Source organism: Parasteatoda tepidariorum, chromosome 5 (genome assembly GCF_982258835.1).
Source record: "Parasteatoda tepidariorum strain Cologne lab strain chromosome 5, Ptep-v5.0, whole genome shotgun sequence".
Classification (NCBI taxonomy): domain Eukaryota; kingdom Metazoa; phylum Arthropoda; class Arachnida; order Araneae; family Theridiidae; genus Parasteatoda; species Parasteatoda tepidariorum.
Window position 1 is genome coordinate 785,560 of NC_141759.1, and position 23,066 is coordinate 808,625.

Below are 23,066 nucleotides of genomic sequence, written 5' to 3' on the forward strand. Positions count from 1 at the left end.
TTAACTATTTTTAACTAACAAAAAATCCAATATATTATTAGTATTAATTGACAGACGAGTAAAGTAGACTATCCTCTACTAGAAAGAAAAAAAAACCTTATTTTAAATGCTATTATATTAGTTATTAACAATTTTTGGCAGTCGTGCACTTGTTACAATTGTCCCCACTTACGGGGACAACTGCAACAGTTCATAAATTCAACTAAAGCATAGTTAATTATTTATGCATATTATCATAGTTGTGATATATTTTTTATTGATCAAAATAGTAGTGATATTTTAGGAGTAAAAATAATAATGAGCAGAGACCTAAAGGGTTAAACTTTTTAAAGTTAAAAGTAAAGGGGCTAGAAATTTTAATTTATGCTGTGAAAGGTGACAAATAAAATAATGCACATGCAACATAATATAAATGATATAGGAAACTATTGGTGGTTCTTAAAGAGTTAAGTAATGGTTTGTCAACATAAGATTATTTATTTTCAGCTGTTACAATCGTCCCTTTACTTATTGTTACAATCGTCCCCAAGACGCCATTTCAGCTTCATTTGTTAAAAACAATGCTAGTTAATTAACAAAACTAATCTTTTTTTTTGAAATTTTAATTAAGGTGTCCATTTACATATTCGGTTAATAATTTTTATTTGTTTAAACAAAATTACTTGGTAACAATATAATATTCTAATACCAAAAAAAGTACTTACGTAGCGTGAAAATATCTTTTGCGATGTAACTCTTTCAAAAGTACATAAAAATGGTTACCAGTAGGGGTGTACTTGTAGATTCATTAAATACACCTTGTACGCCACCTAGGAACCAAATCTAGAGCCCGACACTCGAAATTTTTACTCTGTTACAATCGTCCTTTGTTACATTTGACCCCACTCTCCCCTACTGATAAAACAGAATTTAAATTTTTCCACTTAATAATAATGAACCAAGCTCGATACCTGATTAATCATTTATTGAAAAATGACATACTTTTATTTCTAAAATGAAATGTTCACTACAAATAAATAGACAAACATCGATTATTTCACCACAGGTTATTCAACAAACTTTTTAGTTTATTTTAGATGTGCAAAATATACAGAAGCACGCAGTCTAACTTTGCAATTATCCTCATCCCGTTAAAAATTTGTCAAGACTTTTAACTAAAATTAAATTAAAATTGGTAAAAAAATTACTTTTTGTAATGAATTTTTTTTTACAATGAAACTCATTTCAAAGAAGGAAAAATAAAAATTATTTTTGTGCTTCGATAATCGTTTCGGGGGGAAAAGCAAAAGAATGCAAGATTTTCCAGACTTATTCTAAAGAATTTAAAGAAAAATATACCATTTATATTCTTTCACTGCTTACGCAATCACGAAAAACATGGAACTGCTAGCTGCTCAATTTTTGTAACTGACTATTCACCTGGATAAAATGTAGCTTCTTCAGTAGGGGAGAGTGGGGTCAATTGTAACAGGGTACGATTGTAACAGAGCAAAAATTTCGAGTGTCGGTTCTAGATTTGGTTCCTAGGTGGCGCACAAGGTGTATTTAATAAATCTACATGTACATCCCTGATGGCAACCATTTTTATGTACTTTTGAAAGAGTTACATCACAAAAGATATTTTCACGCTACGTAAGTACTTTTTTTGGTATTAGAATTTTATATTGTAACAAAGTAATTTTGTTTAAACAAATAAAAATTATTAACCGAATATGTAAGTGGACACTTTAATTAACATTTCAATAAAAAAAAGATTAGTTTTGCTAATTAACTAGCATTGTTTTTAACAAATGAAGCTGAAATGGCGTCTTGGGGACAATTGTAACAATAAGTAAAGGGACGATTGTAACAGCTGAAAATAAATAATCTTATGTTTACAAACCATTACTTAACTCTTTGAGAACCACCAATAGTTTCCTATATCATTTATATTATGTTGCATGTGCATTATTTTATTTGTTACCTTTCACAGCATAAATTAAAACTTTTAACCCCTTAAAGTTAAAAGTTTAACCCTTTAGGTCTCTGCTCATTATTATTTTTACTCCTTAAATATCACTACTATTTTGATCAATAAAAAAATATATCACAACTATGATAATATGTATAATTAACTATGTTTCAGTTGAATTTATGAACTGTTACAATTGACCCCGTAAGTGGGGACAATTGTAACAACTGCACGACTGTCAAAAATTGTTAATAACTAATATAATAACATTTAAAATAAGGTATTTATTTTTTTTTCTAGTAGAGGATAGTCTACTTTACTCGTCTGTCAATTAATACTAATAATATATTGGATTTTTTGTTAGTTAAAAATAGTTAAGTAAAAAATGTTACAATTGACCCCACTCTCCCCTACACTTCATCCAAATGCGCTTTTCCGAGAATCCTCCCACACATCTTTCGAAGGAAGAGAATAAACCGAAAATGAGGCCGAAGAAAGAAAACAAAGAGGAACTTCTTTTCGTAAACTGGCTAAGAATATGAGTTAAGGGCTTCATATTCCTTAAGGACAGGTGGTAGGGGGAGAGAACTCTGATGGATAGAATATTATTCTTTTCTCAAAAGAAATCTTGAGATTTCAGATATTTTAGATGGAATTCCAGTGTCCGCAAATAGTAACGGTTTCTTGGCAACTATAAATTTCCTTCCCTTTCTTTGTTCTTTCAATAATGATTCGAGATTCAAAGTGAGAGGTTTGAATCACGACGATGACGAGATCTGCTGTTGACTGATTGAGATTGAACGATAATCTGTCAAGTTTTAAGTTGCACTTCAATGGAATGAATTTTATGGAACAGAGTACGTACAAAAACAGGCGAATTTCCAATAATACCTAACTTTTTTTCTTGTATCAGCTGTCCTGAGAATTGATCGAAGATTTGATTTTTTCGTCTTCTTTAATATAAAGCTAGTCAGTCCAAATCTGAACACCTTAAAGAAGCTGGCAAACATTGTAAATAGTTTCTTAACTTTGCTTAAAATATCATTGACTAATCAGATATTTTTACGAAAATTACGCTTAAGATAATTTGAACTACAACTTTCACTGAGCATGCTTTTCACTATTATAACTTAAAAACTATTTGAATGAAAAATTATACGAAATGTCACTAATGCGGTTATTAGTTTTTAAGTTATTTTTATCAAGGATAATTAAAAATATGTATTTTGAGATGAGGTAGCAGCTGCCATAATTTACTTAGATTATGAAAACGATTATACAAGTTTAAATATGCGTTGATTTTAACTGCATTTGTAGTTTGGTGACCATTTTGTGAATTTCATAAAAACACAAAAAATTAGTGATTAGTTTTTGCTTTGGCAATTCCACTTAGTTTAAAAATACGTTTCTGCTTCGAATGATAAATCTCTTTAATTTTGATTTTACAAAATTTGTCAAATTAAAGGGCTCTACCCCTTTCTCGCTGAACAACCAACTACCCCCATAAATGCTTCCTGTTTATTTTAAAATAATTAAATATTTTATAGACCGAAAAAGATAAACAGAAATTTTTTTTGGGGAAGATGGTTTTATATAATAATACTGTATTTTTAAGAATACGATTAAAATTGTTTTTTTTTTTTAATATGTTTTAGTTTTAAAGTGAAAATATTCAAACTTAAAAAGCAGAAATTTTTTTTTAAACTATATGTTTCTGTGTATGCTGTATTTCTTAAAACACGATTAAAATAGTTTTTGGTGTAAATTTTTAAATTTTAAAATAAATCATTACTATTTTAAAGACGTTGTATACTTGTTACTAAAAAAACAAGAGCAAATGTTTTAGAGAAAAAGGTTCTATAATAAAAAATTTTTACTTTTGAAGACACTGTTGAAATATGTTTTGGAATATTTTTTAACATTAAATTTCTGCTTAGAAATAATACTTATCATGATATTTCTTAAAAATGAAAAAAAAAATACATTAAGATTTTCAAATGAGGGACATTACGAAAAAGAATTTTGAAAAATCACTTGGTTATAAAGGATTTTAATATTTACAGAAATAATTTAAACTCATATTATCACCCTGCATATCCTCCCACAAAAGGAAGGAATAGTATACAAAAAATTACTTTCAGTAATTTTTACTTGTTCTCGATCCATTTAAAGCATTCATTCCAAATTTTCCATTTTAATTCCTTTTTTTTGACAAGTGGAGACCAAAGTATTTAATGTGACCTTCAAAAAATTTTTCCCGCATTTTATTTATCGCACTTATATGCATTCTTTTTTTTGAAATATTATTTCATAGTTTTTGTGGTTAATTTGAACTCATTTTGAGTTATAAGTCATTTAATAAAAGAGCAAATAATCCAGAAGCCTCCGCTATCAAAGTCAAGATAAGAAAATGTTTTTTAAACACTGAATTAGGAAGAGAAAAAAGTTTTTAACTTTTTTTTTATTTGAGAAAAAGAGATGATGATTAGTTTCTCAAATATTGGATGCATTTAATGGGACGTCTAAAAGTTACCCCTGAGGGGAAAACTAGATTTGTATTTTTTTTTCTCATTATTATTATTCCAAACTTTAACTTTTTCCCTTTATGTACAAAAAAAGTAGTTAGACATTATTTTTTTATCATTCTATGCCTGTCGTTATACATGACGATTTGTTTATCATTGGTTAATATTGTACCAAAAAACTTTTTTTCGTAAAAAAAAGGAAGAAAAAAGAGAGATTTTCTTATCTTAGGAATATTCTTTTTTTACTGGGAATTAACTGACAAAGTCCAGAAACAACAGTGGGAATGTTAATGAATCACATTTAGTTTGAGAATCATCTGCCGAGCAGACGATAAATGAATAAGAATCAAAAAGAAAAAGAAAAAAAAAGAGTCGTTCCGTTTCTTTATCTGATTCATTAGCGTTATCGTGTCGTGCGACTGGACGAATGAAAATGGCGCTGTAAAGATAAAACGGACTATCGGAGTATTTAGTTTTGTTTTTCTTTTTCTCCTTTAGTTATATTGTTCTTCTTCTTCTGTGCGAGATAAAAGTACTTTTTGGCTCTGTTCCACATATTTTTGTTCATTGACTCGTTCCTTTAATTTCCTGTCTTGTTTAGATGCTACTTGAGTTATTAACTCTGAGCCATTCTATGGCCAACTCGTATTTGACCTCTAAGATATAAATTGCCCAATAGTTAGATGGAAATGTACCAAGGTCCTCCTCACCGTGGATTTAAAAATATGAGTTCATATTTTCCTTAAAAAACATAACTAAATCAAACTTTAAATGTTAATGCAACTTATTATAAGCTCAGTGCTATAGAATTATTTTCCGCAAAAAAAAAAAAAAAGCTAGAAGCTTTTAAAACTGAGATTTCCGTAGTGATCACGTTTTTCAAATGTTTTTTCAAGTATGAAGCCAAAAAGCATGCACATTTGCAGTTACAATATTTAGACGAAAATAAAAGACAAGTGAAATGTGAAAAATCACTGTTGTGAAATAAAATCTCAGCACCTGTTTGATTGCCAGTTTAAACTTGAAGGTTCTTTTACCAATCATCTGTAACGCCTCTTTGTTTCGTTTACCAACCGAACAGGTTTAGAAGTTTTGTACACTCACCTTCTATGGGAAGATTACAGCCGTTAACTAACATATTTGCTATAAATTATGCACTTGAAAAAATTATTTTGAACATATAAAGTTACATGGTTTTTAATTGCATGATTCATCAATTTTACATAATTCATAATATGAAGCAACATAGACTAAGATTCTAACGTTTGTGTTATTTTTCTATCGTTTTTGTTTTAATATTAAAAAATGACTACTTTAAATTACTGTTGGAAAAATTAAATTATCATAAAGTTTTTAAACACCATTATCACTAGATTGTTTCAACTCATAACTATGAATTTTCCATCAAACTACTTTGAGCAAAGGAAAATCCACGAGTAACGATGAGTTAAAATGACGAAACTTGCAAGTAATGACAGAAATTTCCTTGAATAATGTTCACCTACATTTAATTACAGTCTGATTTTAGCATTTTACCCACTGTTTATCAAAGATATAATCTATGTACTTTTTTTTCTTGTATTAAATAAGCGTTACTTTCATGTGTCAAAAATTCTTTAAACTTTTTTTCATATAATGTTATAAATCATACATGAAAGCTAAAAGCATCCATTGTGTTTCAAGATGAATCTCTAAGAATCGAAGTTTAATAGATTTTTTTTAAATTCGCGATCGCAACACTCGAGTACGCCCTCTAGCGGGAGTCTGAAAATATCAGGCATTAATTCCATCATAACCATTGGCAATGACGGACGCCATTTTCTTAGCAGCAAATAAGAAGCAAAATTTCCCTAAGGAAAAGGTAGAAGAACTTGAAAAAACTAACCAGAACATGCCAAACATTGAAGCAGAACGCGCCAAGCGTTTGAAGAACAATTTCGAAATAATTTTGACCTTTATTACCAACAACATAACTTCCAATTATGTGATCACTTGCTGTTACAGATGTGTGTATTACGGTAAAAAAAAATTCTGTCTTCAATTCATTACAAATTAAAGTGAAGTCAACATTGCTTTCGTCATTCCAATAAATAAATGTGAATTCAGAGCGTACAGAACTGTAATAGTTATAGAATATTCTTCTTCGTTATAGAACAGTATATATTTCTGTATCTATATAATTCGGAAAACAACAATAAAAAATCATTCAAATTACTTGAAATAGTGTCAATCGTGCTGATGATTAATAAAGTTTTATCGTTTTCTTGGTAAGTATTTTTTAGCTTTGAAAGAATGCTTTAAACTAGAATTCAGCAATTCTGTTTTTAAGCTACATATTCAAATTCAAATCGAGATCTTACAATGATAAAATTTTGATGTGTGGTACGTTATCTAAAAGTAATAAAAAATTTTGCGGCAAATCTATGCATATATTATTTGAAAATAAAATTTTCAAACGAAGAACATTTCATTTGGAATTCTGCTGATTTATAAAGAGGTAAGTGTTATGATTTTCATAATAAAAAATTAGCTTGTAAAAAATTTTTTTCTTATTTGTCGATAGTTCCTTACGGAATGGTTTTTTACGTCTGATTATGAGCTCTAAGAATAAAAAAAAAGGAACAATAAGAAATTTTTTTATTTCAATATAAGGAATTTTGAAAAAAAAAATTTTTTTATCCTAAGAATTCTTTGTTGTACGTTTTTTAGTTTCTGATTTTTAGATAAAAATTGTTGTCAAAATACTTTTTTTTGAAAACATAAATGGTATAAAATTATGTATACTTCTTGCATATTCCAATGTTGAAGTAATATGATTCAGAAAAGTATGGAATAAAAATTCGGTACTTACGTATTAACGCCAACGCCGCTACAGATTTGGCGGTTTTTAAGTGCCAATCTACACCTAAAATTTTTGCGACAAATCATGAAATGAAACACTTTATTTAAAATCAAAATAGTCAATCGGATTTCGGTGGGAAATGGGCCGATATAGAGTTTAACATAGATTCAAAACAATCTCTATTTTCTTCTCTATCATAACAATCTCTATTTCTGTCGCCATATTAACTCTAATAAGTAAGATTCAAAATGAAATAATATTTACAAAACGTACGTTTACCACGATAGAGTTTCATGTCATGGGAAGTGGTAAATTTTCCTTTTTTTGGTAAAATATTTCGCTCCTGAAAAAATAAAATTATCTTGTTTTGTTTTTGGCAAATCCCAAAGACGAGAATTTTCGTAGCACTAAAAATGGCGTCAAAAAAGAATTGTTTTTTCTTCTGTTTTGTTTTGTAAGCATTCTTTATATTACGTTTTTTAGTTTCTAAATAATGATTTTTATTGAAACTTAAAATTTTTTGATTGTTGTCAAAAAACTTTTTTTACAAAATTAAATTTTATAAAATTATGAGGCCTATGTATGCTTTTTGTTCATTTTAATTTTTGAAGTAATATGATTTATAAAACTATGGAATGTAAAGTTTAAATAAGCCTTTCGTGTTATATCATTAAATTTAGTAAAACAATTTCTCGGACATTAGGTTTTAACTTTTATAAGAATCTACATATTTTTTTCTGTTTATGTACAAATATTTTTCCGATGTGTTTTGGATGTTCCTTCTTTAAAAAGAAGAAATACCATTTTGTTTTCGTTTGCATAAGAAAGAATATCAAAATTTTTTCTTTTCTAAATTTAATAAGCCACAATAAAGAAAGAACGTTGAAATGCTACACGCTGCATTGAAAACGTCTCTAGAGTAACTGAGTGACTGTTGATATAGAAATCGCAGGTATTCGTCTCATACAACAACGCCTACTATAGTTCGTTGCGACCGCGAATTCTGTTACCAAAATGCCAAAACTGGGGCATATTTGTTAGCTTTTTTTTTAAATTGGGGATTTATTTATCCAAGTAATGCAAGATCTCTTGACAAACAAAAAGAGCTGCTCTTAGAGAAATTATGGAACTCATCATGCTGTCTGTGATGCTCCAGGGGTGTTTTTTTATTTTCCAAATAATAAATGGTCACATCAGTGAGCGAACCCAATCAACATGAGGTAGCATGCTTATTTTTACATTCTGTAAGTAAAATCCTAGAATAGCCCACCTCTTGGCGACATTTTGAAATCTCGCCAAGCTGGCGATTATTACTGGGCTCAACGTTGCGCTTTGATTATTAAAAAAAACAATTAAAATTATTACCAATTGATTAAAATATTTTTTAATAGAATGAACAATAACTTACCTTTGCTTTGATGGCTCATCTTTTGATATCGGATTGTACGTCCTTATGACCTCACAAATAAAAGCACTGTAGGCATCATGCTTCAGCCGGTACCGAGCAAAAAGAAATTAAAAAAGGAAATAATAACGGTAATAAATGAAATAACGGTTAAAAAATGAAAAAATAACGACGATTCTAACAGCAAGAGATCAGAGGCATAAATGGCAAAACAATAAACCCTTTTTGCCTCTTTTCTAACGAAATCCTACTTTCGCGTAGGTATACATATCAAATAATCAATCATATTTAAGAATTTTGGTGATGTGATCGGACGTTCAAAATAATCCCCCCCAAAATATCTTCCGAAAACCGAGTTTGGCGACATTTCAAAATAGGATCCACCCTTTAATTTTTAACTACGTCTTTATATTTGCGGAATAAGTCTTGTCGTTCAATCCAGAAAAAGAGGTATCTCCAGCGGTGGAGAGCGTCTCTTGAAGGGCAGAGCAGCTCCAGAGATGCCTGTTACACATGTCAACATATTCCTCACACAAAATGCACTTAAGAGAGTCAGCGAGTTCAATATAATGTAGATCTGCTTGTAAAAAGTAGTGTCAAATCTGTAACCAAGAACTCGGCTCCTTGTTAGCCTTAAATTCGCAATATGTCAAAAGTAAATAAATTGGATGAAGCTGGATGAATATAAGAAACAGTTTTATGAACACTCACATACCTTAGTATATCTCTATAAGACTACAAAATCACTTGTCGTGAACTCCATAGAAAATTCGTGAAGCCTGATGGGACATCAGGTAAAATGCTGAAATTCAGCATCTCCAAAATTTGGTGGATTTGCGCGATCAAAGCCCCGGAGCTTGAACTGAGTGCAACGCATTCGCAATCTCGTTATTTTTTACTCACTTCCTACAAAAACTAGACCCTTATCATGTCTAGAAAACGAAATTTAAAGATATTCAGTGATGTTCATCGGAAATTCTCTTTGAGCAACTCAAATATTTATCCTGTGAGCAATGGACGCAAGGCAAATTCCACCTTTTTCTCGTCTAGTGACGCAAGCAAATTAATTAATTTTTCATTAAAGTAATAAGTATACAGTTCGTAAATATTATCTGTACATGAAATATGTTTGCACCTAAAGATTGTTAATCCATCAATTTGTTTTATACAAGAAAAAATACTTGAACAAAATAGTTCTACTTGCTGCTGTGCATGCCCGAAATGAAGTGCTGTGGAAGCATTTACAGTAATATAAAATAATTTTGACAAAGATTAAATGTTGAAAGGAAAAAAATGAACTCCTTTGTCTGCTTTTCTTCCATTTTAGAACTTGGGTCACGTTCAGAGTATCCGACACCTGATGCTGGGTCGTGGAGTGGTGACTCCTTGGTTAAGGGACAAGATTCTGCGACTCTTTCTCTTGAGCAGTTTCTTAGTTGTCATAATCTTCTTTAGGTGGCGACACATGGGTCACAAAGTGCCCGTTTTTAGTAGGTGAGTGACCACTCTTTAAGATTTTTTTCTTTACATGAATTTAAAAGTTATAGAAATGTAAGGAGTGTATCTAAAATGTAAAAATATTTTTAAAATGAACATATTTAAAAATTTCAGATTACAGTTTTTTTTTTTAAATAGAGTTTGAAGATTTTATTTTTCAAAAAAATCAACACTATATTATTGAAAGTATATCAATAATGCAAAGAAAAAATATTGCATAAAATTGTTGACCGATGAATGTGACAGACCTGCTTTTGTGAGATTGATATCGATATAAGTTTTATCTGAATGTATAAAAATTGTATTATAACTTACTAAATAACCTAACTAACCTGGAATATTAAAAGCAGGAGAGGTATTGCTCCATTTTTGAAAAACACTTCTTTTTAGACAATTCACTGCCATTTATCGGGTGGCAATGTTAAGGTGGCCCAGTCAGTTAAGCAGCCGTCCCTCACACCGCTGGTTGGTAAGCTGGGGGTAGCGAGTTTGATCCTGACAGCCGACAAAATTACCGGCGTTTATACGAAGCGAGGTGCGCATTAAATCTGTCGTGTCGAAAAGTACTCTCGTTGCTTGTTATGTTAAAGTTTGGAGAAAGGGTACCAGCTCAGATATTATCCAAGTCGCCTAACCAGGATAAAAATTACGTGATCTTGATGTTCCTACCATGGCGGATAAGCGATAGAGCTCTAAAAATGGTGCTAGGTGCGAGGCCATAGTTGGGTAATGGTATGAGTGCATAAAAATGTAAATGTTTTTTTTAAAACTTTTCTCAATAGGTTTGATAATCCAGTGGCTGTATCTGCTACTCCAACGCGGCAGCTGACCTACAACTATCTCCTTTCTGTAAATACATGGCTGCTCTTGTTCCCTTGGCATCTCTGCTGTGATTGGACGATGTCCACCATTCCTTTGGTCACTTCCCTCTGGGACATCAGGAATGTGGCCACACTCTTTCTGTACGCAGGAGTCTTTCATTTTGTACGCAGTCTATTCAAGATGGAAGAGGACGCAAGAATGGCGGCTGTCATGGTAAAGACTTTTTTCTATGTGTAATAAGTGGACAGGTTGTAAGGTTTCTTTAAACGGAAGAAAACCTCTCGATTTCTATTAATATTTGTTTTCCAGAACTGTGATCAGGACTGAGAGCATATATACGATGTAGATGGCGCGATTCTTTCTTTATGGCTCACGGTATTATATATGAGACGAGCGTTTCCGACACCAACAGCCCCTTGTCACATGGACGTGATTTTAGTTTGACATTTTATTTTATAACCGTCAGACTTCTTTATGGAACTAATCCGCATTTGCGTTACATGGAGAGGAAAACCACGAAAACCTTCCGATGTCAAGCTGACGGCGAGGGGACTCTAACCTATGATTCGTCTACCAGTGGGAACATTTTTTACATCAGCACTGTAGTCGGTGCAAGCCGGATGCGGAATTCGAATCGACCAGCCATCGCTGGGATTCGAACCCGGTTCACCTCATTGGAAGGCGAACGCTTCATCCCCTGAGCCATCGTGGCTAATTTGACATTTTAGTTAAATTTTTAAACGACAATAAATGGCGGCTGAAGACCGTTCTGATCACACAGGCTTTGACTTTTAATATGCGCCTTTGGTTCCGCGGGTATTTAAAATATGCTTAATCTAAAACTATTAATAGGGCCAGTCAATAGATAAAAATGTATTTGGCTTTTTGAGAAGATTGAACAAGTGAATTACTGCATATTTCGACGAAGGGGGAAAGGGATGGAAAGGTTCATGCGGGCTTTCATTTGTTGTTTTGCAGTTTAGGGTTTGCTAAATAGTATTTTGATTTTTCAGATAATTTAGCCTTACTTGTCTCATTTCCAATGGTTTTATGTTCTAAGATTAATGTTTCATCCTATAATTAATGTTAGACTATGCTTTCAGAAGTTCATCTTTCAAAATAAAGATAATTATATTTAGTACCATTTGGCATAATACTATTGCTCGAGTTCAACCCCTGAAAGTTATCATTATCAATAATTTTCGTCAATACATATCCCTTTCAATGAGTTCCATAATAATCCATTTCCACAGAGATATCTTGATACCAACGCAATAAGTTTAGTACTTATTAAAAAAAAACACTTAAAAATAATAGTGGTTTAAGTCAATAATAATAAAACGACTTCTTATGTTTTTTTAGAGAGGACTCAGTACTTTTTCTTCATTCATTTATTAATTTAAATTTGTACCTTTTACCAAAATCAATAAATGTTAATTCTTGACAATGATTAGTGACGACACAAATATTTTCATAATCATTTTTGGCTAGCGAAATAATATCGGTACTAACTTTGAATTGCATAAAAAAAAATCGCCGAATTGTTGTTGATGCTAGTGATGCTTTATTAAACGTGGTATTAAATACTTCTGATATTGCCATTATAAATACTGTGGTAATAAGCAATTATTATAATAATATAGATGTAGGTAGCGTGGTAATCGGTTTTTTCCACCATCCTCCTAAACGGATATGTACACTAATATCACTGTTCTCTTCTTTCATGGCACCTATCATACAACATTTGTTTTTTTTATTATTTGTTGTATATTCTGGTGCAGATTCATATCATTAGAATTACCATAATCTGAGTTAGAAATTCAACTCTCTAAAAGATAGATTAATTATACATAAAGTATCATTTAAAATTTATCATAGTTTTTCCATCACTTTATAAATTGCTTCAATTTTATTTTATTAGTTGTTGAAATTCCGTTATTCAAATTCACAGAGATATAAAAGCATTAGTATTAATGCAAGAAACAAACTTACCTTTTAAAAGAGTCGATTAAGCAATTGATTATAGATAACTACTGCTACGTAACTAATTGTGATTACGGGTAATTGTGATTACAAGTAATCATGATGCCATGAAAGTGGGGTGTAATCGATTACATTACATTTAAGTTCATATCATATCCTACAGCAAGCGCGATTAGGACAACACTGAAGTCGAACAATTGCAACTCAACTAAAATAATATTTGTATTTAGTAATCGATCATGCTACTCGATATTTTTGGACTTTTCCTTCAAAAAGTGTAACAATGCAAGCATATAGAAATTGTTTCTAACAAATTTTTCAAATTCAAATACCCAATAAAATTTTAAGTGATCGTACTTACTGCATCTAAATGTAGACGATTTCTAAGAAACTATTATTCTAAGCAGTTATTAGCCATCATCCTCAAATGAACGAAAAGGTAGAAAAATCTAACGCTTCAATAATCTCTAGTAAAATCAACGAAATTTCCGCCGACAAAATTATTAGACTTAGTAACACACGAATATTATTATATACCTCATTCCGCAACTCAATTACCTTTTGCTTATTTAATGTATGGAAAATCATCTTGTAATTAAAATATGATGTTGATCCTCCTGTTGATGAAGCAAGAAAAATAGCTGTCAAAAATACCGATGAGTTTTTTAAGGAAACCAAAATTCGCTATGATGCTCATTTTTTTGAAACTGATTTAATAGTAATTTCATTCATCCTGACACAAGGAAATTAAAATCACCCTATTCTGGTCCATAAATTTTTTTATCTGAGATGTCATTCCAAATGGATAATTGTCTCACTAAAAAGGAATACGCATGTTGACAAATTAAAAAAATTATATCCAATTCCAGCTACAGGAAAAGAAATCACGATGTGCTTTCAGTGCTGGTATTTCTATGGAATGTCGTTTTTTCCCCTTTTTAATTTTCTAATTTTTGGAGTCCCTTCATTATTTTTACTAAATTCCAAATTATTTTATTATTTTTACTAAATATTGTATCCATATTATTTTTACTAAATATTATATCCATATTATTTTTACTAAATATTATAAAATTATTTTCTATATACGTAATAGAAGCAAAAAGTTACTGGAGTAGGTCATTATAAATTATTAAAAAATGAAACATTCATTTTATATTATATACTTCAGAGTACTTTCCTCCTGCATTCACACATTTCTTACAACATTCGTATAACCGTTCCTGGAATTCATTTTTTTGAGAGTTTCTTCTTTGCATTTTCGTTCATCTCATTTGAGCTCACAAACCGGTGTCCCTTCAATTTCATTTTCAGCCGCCGAAACAGGGTAAATATCCACTGGTGCTAGGTCGGGAGAATAAGGAGGGCGTTCTAGAGTGGTCATACTGTGCATGGCAATGTACTTTTTAATGATCAAAGAGTGATGTGGGGGAACATTGTTGTGCAAACGAAATCAATCGTTTGTAGCCCGTTTTTCTGATCGTTTTCGTCTGATTGCATCGCGTAATCTTTTTAAAATCTCGAAGTAAAGTTCTGTATTGATAGTTTAGTAAGTAAAGTTCTGTATTGATAGTCTCCAGGAATAAATTCGTAGTAAATAACGGCTTCGTAACACCTCCCTCACATCATTTTCCTCCGGTTTTCCCCCAACGAAATTTTCCCGTTATCGGTGATGTTTTTGCTTTCCATTCACTTGAATGACGTTTTGTCTGAGGTTCTCGTAGAGTGAGTACCATCACCTGATAAGATTTTTCAAGAAACTGCATCAACCATGATCAAATCCCTGCACACGTTTACACTCACTTCTTTTTGTTCAGGGGATAACATTTTTGGAAAGATGTGCTGACAAGCAACATTTTCATCTACGGGGGAAGGGGAGATCATCTTCGATGTTTGTGCCACCTTCACGAAAACGTTTATGCTACTCATACATAGTTGTTTTTTTTTTCCTGGCATCGTTTTCGTGTGCTTCTTCAGCATTTCGAGCATCTCAGAACGAGATTTCCCGAGCAAAACTTAGAAATTAAGGTTTGCACGCTGCTCTAATGAAAATTTCGCTTTGTCAGAAATGACCTGCAGCTAACGCTGACAGTGCCAGGAATCAATTCCAGAAGATTGAGTGTTTTCGTTATTAGTGCTGCCAACCTCTAAAAAAACTATTTTCCTTCCAACGAACACCCGCATGAATGCAGGCGACCATTCCGGGAATTTATTGACTCTACCTCGTAGTTATGCTGAAATATTTGGTTATATGAATGAATGTTGTTATATTTTGAATGTAAATGTATAATATTGATATGTTCTGGAAATAAACTCAATTTAATTCATTTTAATTTAGTCGCGTGATAGCGAAGTTCTGACCAATAGGCCAATAGATTGACCAGAAATTTCTTCAGAGGGGGGAATATTATGTAATGTTAAAAGAATTATATATTAAAAAGTCATAAATAGAGCTTATATCTAACGTGCAACCGATTAAGACCTTTCTCACAGAAAAAATGATAATACTGATCTAATTATATCGGAAAATGTAATGATGTGTTTTTAGCAATCTGAGAAATTGATCAGTTACACTTTACCACTATTTAATATTTAAATATATTGTCCAGAATGAACTTTCGAAGGTCAAAACCTTCTATTGCCAGAAGATAATGTTCTCCTTTCTTGGACTCCTATTTCTCTCCAATCTATATTTCAACAACCGCTGGCTACACTACAATGTTATTCTTATCAAAACTTAATAAATAAATTAAAAATTAATTTTTTTTCCAGTTTTATTAATTGCACATAAGCGGCAAGTATATAGAACCCATGTATAAGAAATAGATTCAAAGAAAACAAGGAAATAAATTTTTGTTTTATTTGATAATGAAAACGATACTCCTTTCTAAAGACGATATCTTGAAGTAATTGGGAGTATTCCAATTAAAGGGGACATTTTGACGCTATAAAAATATTCTGATTGAAAGGACACATCTAAGAAATGTTTGAAAGTGTCAAATTATGGTAGTCTATTGTGTTTATTTCCACATGAGAGGAGGTTACTTTCTTCGAAAATTGCTTATCGCTTGTTTCCGACGAAAGAAAAAAAAAACCTCAACAAAGGTAATTAACTTGTTAGAAAGAATAAGAAATTCAATAACCAATTTCACTCCTTTAACTATTCCAATAAACTCTTTCCATTTGCCAGCTCAAAATGATCACTCAGTGCATAATAAAAGGAAATGTGGCAAAAGCGATACGAAGAACAAACGATTTTTCAATATCAGTATCGCTTTCATCGATTACTCCCCCCATCTTAATGACTTTCCAATAAGACCTATATTGATAACTAATACCGCTTCAAATGCGATAACTACTGGTATGGGAGGTGATCATAAATATTACCTAGATTTTTCCGATTTGCCTTCATCTAAGCAACTGGTTCCTGTCCTACTGATCTATGTTTATAAGGTTGAAGTAGCAACTGCGCTTGTCATATGTTTCATTTATCTTCCGTTATCACAACGCAAATAGTGGGACACTCAGAAATACTTATCTGCCATATGAAGAAAAAAAAACGATATTTCATAAATAAATTGTAGTTGTTTGTCGAGGACAAGACTTTTCAAATTAACACTAAAATGTTTCGATATTAACTTTACAACAGTATCCGGAGTATTCACCAATTTTTTAAAATCTAATTTTGGATTTTTTGTCAGAAATAAAGTCAAAATCCTATTTCCGATAATGCAAGAAGCATCGCAAATCTGTCAAGAGAGCAAAAACAAATACGCTATTCAATTTTGACAAATCTTAATGAGCATGGTTGGAGTAAAAAACAATAATAATAAAATAAAATAAACAGCCAAACCACCAGATCTATTTCCAATTGAAACATGATATTTCTTATAGCCGCATGCAACTTCTTTCCGTTTCACTTATATTCTATTTTGTAGTCGTCGTTGAACAGCCGACCCAATTTTGAGTTTACTACTACCAATGTTCAACTCCGTAGGATTGTCATTTTAAACCCAATCCAGAAGACAGAGGAACTCCTGTATCAAGTATTGGGAGTAATTTGCTTTCGTAGAGAACTTTTTGATGGAACTAACCCGCATTTGCGTTACATGGAGAGGAAGACTACGAGAATCTCCCACTGTTAGCTTGACTGCAAAGGGACTTCTTTAACGCAGGATCCGTCTATCGCTGAGGATATTTCACGTCAGCATTGTGGTCGGTGAATGCCGGTTGCAAAATTCGTATCGACCAGCCATCGCTGGGAGGTGAGCGCTCTATCCCATGAGCCACCGCTGCTCTTTTCTGTCACACTTGGCAATGTAACAGGCTTTGTTGCTTTTAGTCTCGTTTTCCATTGTTCTAAGTCATTAGATTTCGACGAGGTTATTTTTTCATTGTCTAATATTAATTCTGGAACTATAATGCGCATTTTTTCAAAAATTTACCATAGACAGGAATTTTAAACATGTGTGAATATTAAGAGCTATGATAACGGAACACTTTGATTTGGGCACAGAAAAATTCAGGTGTAACGAATTTCATTCGTCTGAAAACCCAAGTAATCAAAAATGGTGTCTGAATTTGATATGAAAAAGATAGTGATAGAAACGCGCGGATTCCTTTTTGTAAACTAATATTTGAAAAAAAAAAAGGAAATTTACTTATTTAAAAAATTAGGAAGTTAATGATATGACTTGTATACATAACAAAAATAGAGAAACGTGAAGACCACACACGCCTGTCTCAAATCAAAATTACGGGATATTTTATTTTCCCCGCGTGTCCGTACAATTGAAAGACAGCTGAAATGGATTAAAACTTTTTTTAAGTGTTACTCAAGTTAACCGTCCTTGTTATGGAATTGCCAGTGAAAACAGTTATAGTGTATCACAAAAATAGGGGTAACTGCAAAGTGGAATCTTTAAAAACCATAGATAGTTCTTGGAGTCTCACTATATCGAAGGGTAGTTTCTACTGTAGTGAAAAGTCAGGAATGTTTTTTGTTACACTGCTTGATGTTAATAGTGTAGCTTCCATTAGTTTTTATTACCAGTAACACTAAATTTTGTTACAATTACGGTAGGAGATGGTAAGTATAAGAATGGGGGAAAATTATTTTTACGATACAATGTAAAATAAGAAGGATGCTGCTAAAAACTGGTGGTGTAATACCCATCAGAATTGAATTTGAAGTTGAAAAATTCTAAAAGTCGTGTGAATGATTACATTAATTCAATTGAAAGCGAAATCGAGAGTTTTTACTTTCTTCAAAGGGTGTCATTAATTCTTAACACCAATAATTTATAAAACTAACTGTTGGTGAGTGAAGAATGTTGTTTTTTTGAATTTGGTAAATAATTAGTGTATATTTGAACCATTTAAATAATTCCTTGCATGAATTATTGGTGGGGCATATTTTGAGCGTATAAGAACCTTTTGGATCATTATTAGAAGTAAAGGCGAATAATTGTGCAATTTCTAGATAAAAAAATGGCAGTTTGTTTACTTGAAGAGTACTTGTTATGGGATTTTATTGACAAACTCTACATAGCTTATTAAATACATAGTAAATTTCAATACTTTTTCCTGATTAATTAAAAATACTGATCGGGATTGATTATTTGCCAAGTAATTTCAATCTTCTTTTGGGATTGACTTGACAAAGTACTGATTTAAATAGTCATGAAATGGGTGTATATATTTTTGGTTTTAGTCACAAAAGATTGATATAAATCAGTCAATTGTATAAAAAACAATTATACTATTAACTTATATTTACTTCTGTTTTGTTCGAATTCATGGAATTATTATGTGTGCATGTTTGATTAACAAACTAGTTTTACTTTAAGAAAGATTGTATCTATGCATCTTAAATATACGATTCGTGCCTTAGATTATATTTTTTCGTGCCTTAGATTTTTATAGCTATTAAAGTAACTTAACTGATTCATATGTGTATCATATCATGCTGTAAATATAAATTTTATTGTTACTGAGTAGCAAACGCAGCACTTTACACCAAATTGAGTAAAAGAACATTCTAGATGTTTCACTATATTAGGAACAATCCTAGGTTTTCGGTGTAGTGGAATACTTAGCAAAACACATTTTTTGATGTTTAGATACACGAAAAATTTTCAAAAGTATATACATCAATTTTAAAAATAAATTAAGTTAGTAATCACACATCACACATACACAGTGCGCATAAAAATAGGCATTTTAACTCAGCGTAACAGAACAAAAGAGAAAAAATTAAATATTGTAATATTAATTTATACAATTGACAAACATTTAAAAACTGATATACAACTGTACTTATAATTTCATATATTTTGAAACGATGAACTTTTGCTTCTGTAAATATTTAGTAACATGAAAAAGAACAACAAATTCATGCTATCTCGTACTCGATTGCAAAAAATCTTTTGCCGAAATTGTTGTTTTCGGAATAGACAATAACAAACAAACTTTATTTAAATTTATTATTTTATTTAAACAATTCACAAATGGTATGAAAGCATTTTTCTTGATTTCTCCATTATAAGTGTTTAGATTCCATTAGTCTATTTGAAGTGTTTAATTTGGTGTTAACTTAAAATAAAGTATTCCTTTGGATGATTGCTTAACTCTAAATTTGAAGAGATACTACATCACAGTTTCTTGTTTAAAAAAAACTTTAAGATTGCCATAGTCGCTTATGTAGAGCCTTAATTTTGGGATGTTACGGACTTGATAATCTACGCAAACTCCATCTGTGATTGCAATAAATGGCTTTGATAATCATTAAAAAAGTAAGGCTACTGGAATGGCTCTCAATGTAATTAAGCCATGATTTAGTTATTGAGAGAAGTAAGATAAAATTTGACTAAAAATTTAGATTGCAGTAAGAACAATTGCAATTTTTTCCCTCACCTTGGAGTATCCATGGTTGTTTCGGAAGACGTGAAATATTGTGTGGTTGCGAACAGTTATTATTAGGACATGTTTGTTATTACAATCATTAACAGTTATTTGATTTACCTTTTCATTTTGCCCGTCAATCCCCGTGATTGTTCGCATTCATTGGTTTCTTTCTTTCCTTTTTTTATTTTTAGTTACTTTTTGTTTTGAAAATTGGTATCTTCTACAAAAACAAAGACAATTTTGTTGACGAGTGATATAAGTATTGTAATTTTATGTAAACATTTCTATAATAATCGTAACAAAATGAATGATTTTGTAGCAGTACTTGAAGAAGTGTATGTGAATACAGAATGAGCGAAATAATAAGAAGACTCATTTAATAGAGATAAAAATCATTTCATACTTAAACTGTTATAACGATATAAATCTCTCTTTAAGAAGTAAAATCACTTTTTATTAAATTTTTATGTTTTATTATAAGTTTTAAGATTAAAATCTGGCATCAACCCATGGCTCTCTTTCTTTGGTTAATTTTGACATTAACTCGAGCGTGAGCTTATAAAATAAGGAGTTCAAGAGAGATAATTAAACTCCTATCACGATCTGAACAATGGTGATCATCATGTAAAAAAATAGTTTCCTAATCCCTCTCTTTCACGTAAAAATATTTTGTTTTCACTTTTTATACGAGTTATTCCAAAAGGGTACTTACTTTCCTGACATGCCTTGTACTTTATATTTCATTCTAAATAAACATTTTAAAAGAAATATAAACAAAAGTTTTATTCTTTTCTCAGGGGCTGTCACTGCTGGTTTTTCCTTTCCTACCAGCGAGTAATCTATTCTTTCCCGTTGGTTTTGTGGTGGCTGAGAGGATCCTCTATATTCCAAGCATGGGATTCTGCATCCTGGTGGGACAGGGGTGGCAGGCCATCGTCGAAAGGAGGTAAGTTTCCACTTAAGCACATTTTCATGTTGAGAGAATTGTCCCGTAATCGTAAAGTCACAGTTCCCAGTAGAACACCAAAGTAAAGCATCACTGGCTGTGGTCATTAAGAGGGTGGGTGAACATTTTGAACACTCTGCGTAGGGACCGAGGGTGCGTGGCATCGGTCCTCGTTAAACTGTTCTACCGTAAAGTGCTTGACTTTGCGCACAGGTGAACGGGATACACAAAGCAGGGGAGCCATCCCCTCTGCAGAGGATTAAAAATGCGATGGCATGTCTTCGGATCATCCTCAGGGATGTTTCCCAGACCCAATCGTCCATTATGCTGCTCTAGTGGGACATAAATTAATTACCTACCTATTGAGAGAATTAAAAAGTTAACTCTCTAAGCTTGATAAGGAGTGCGAGTGTATTTAGCGACGAGACCAATCAACACATTCTTCAGTTCACCACTCTAAGATAAGGTTTGTTTTATCGCTCGTTACAATACTTTTGATTCTTGTTTGAATAAGTTCTTACAAAATTGTGAACTCAAAAGGCTACTCAATTTATCATAACAGACCGATTTAGTAGTTATTTTTGAGCATAACTATTTTGAATTCATACATTTAAATTATTTATTCGAATAAATTTATTCGATATACAAACTCTAACCAGTTCGTTTGAATCTTCTTTTCTTTATAAACATTATAATTATTTTATTGAATTTAGAGGTTTTGAGCAATTTATTCGAATTCAAAGATTTCATATTTATAATTTGTATTACTTTATTTATATCCCACCGGAGAATTTATTTATTTGGTTATCGTGACATACCCACATGCAGGTTAAAATGTTCATTAAAAAGAAAGACTTATACGCTCTTGTTAAGAATAGATAGTGCAAATTAGAAAATGACATTAAAAAAGATGCATACAGGTGGGATTTTAACATGCTACTTCCACGCTGCAGAAAGTTAAGCGGAGCTGCAAAACAACTCGACCAGGAAAATCATAATATAACTAACTGTTAAGAAAGATTGCGAAATAATTATGAATCGCTTTTTGTCTGAATAATTTCTTCCTTAACTCCACTTTACAAGTAATTACTTCCCGCCTCCATATTGTTTATCTAGAAAAGCTCAGCAATTTAAAGGAATTAGCAGTTGCAAACAATTAACAGGTTAATGATGATTATAGCATTATTTCATATTCTGTTATACAGGTTGTTCTAAATGACCATTCATTTTTGTATATATAGGGTGTCCTTGTTAAAAAAAAAATGCAAGAAACACTACGTTCTCCATGGATCGCAAATTAATGTTTAAGTGACCAATTATAGCTGAGGACAGTAAGAGCAAAGAAGGGATTAAAATAATAATAAAAAAACAGCTTATTTGTCTCGTGGGATTGAAAGGCATTCGCTTTTCTCTAAGATTCGTCTTTAAGTTTCATCATCGATTAAAGTAATTTTACGAGATTTTAATTCCCGTCTTTGAAATTGATGGGCCAAATTTTGAAGAATTTTCATACTTTCACCCAAAAATGTTTAATTTCATAGTTTTTTTAAAACTTTGTTAGAAATTTTAAAAACATTTATGGAGGTTAGTTATAATGGAATTATCTATCTAAATGCATATAATTAGAAGACAGTTATTCTTTTGACTCTTGTGAAACCTGGATGTTCTTCCACAGTCTCTATTTTTTCTGTCTTCATTTTATACCATTAATGAACCTGCAATAAACATTACAGTACTTTAAAGGTACACATTACAGTACTTTTTTGATTTACAGTACTTCAAAAGTTGCTATTGTAATTTATGACTCGAAGCACAAAACACCATATACACTACTCTACAATAATGGAAGAGACACTCGTTTTTTGACAAGAAATACTTAAAGGATTATTCATAAATTTAGAGGTGTTTAGGTCATGAAATTTTTTAAATTCAGTAATAAGGCTTAAAGCTTTCAGAGGTTCAAATGACCAGCAATAAATTGCAAAATAAAACAAGTATTTTTGTACGCCCAATGACAGAAAATCAAGCAATGAGTTTGCAACTCATATAAGTTATTTTAGTTGTTACTTAGAATAACTGCCTGATATTTCATAAACCTAGCTAAATTATTTACGGTCATTTTTATTAAAAAAAATTATCTTTTTTAATAAATAAATTATCCCAAAAATTATCTATTTTCTATAACTATG

General features: G+C 31.3%; 1 protein-coding gene across 3 annotated transcripts in view; it reads left to right on the plus strand.

Annotated features, from left to right (window-relative positions):
* The window catches only part of LOC107453289 (protein O-mannosyl-transferase TMTC3), a 268,366-nt gene that overhangs the window by 204,513 nt on the left and 40,787 nt on the right, over window positions 1-23,066 (plus strand). For all 3 annotated transcript variants that reach the window (XM_043049050.3, XM_016070054.4, XM_087163097.1), the window contains 3 exons: window positions 10,051-10,217; window positions 11,003-11,255; window positions 20,729-20,877. In XM_043049050.3, coding sequence (XP_042904984.2) covers window positions 10,051-10,217; window positions 11,003-11,255; window positions 20,729-20,877 — 569 coding nt within the window. The remainder of the gene's footprint in view (window positions 1-10,050; window positions 10,218-11,002; window positions 11,256-20,728; window positions 20,878-23,066) is intronic.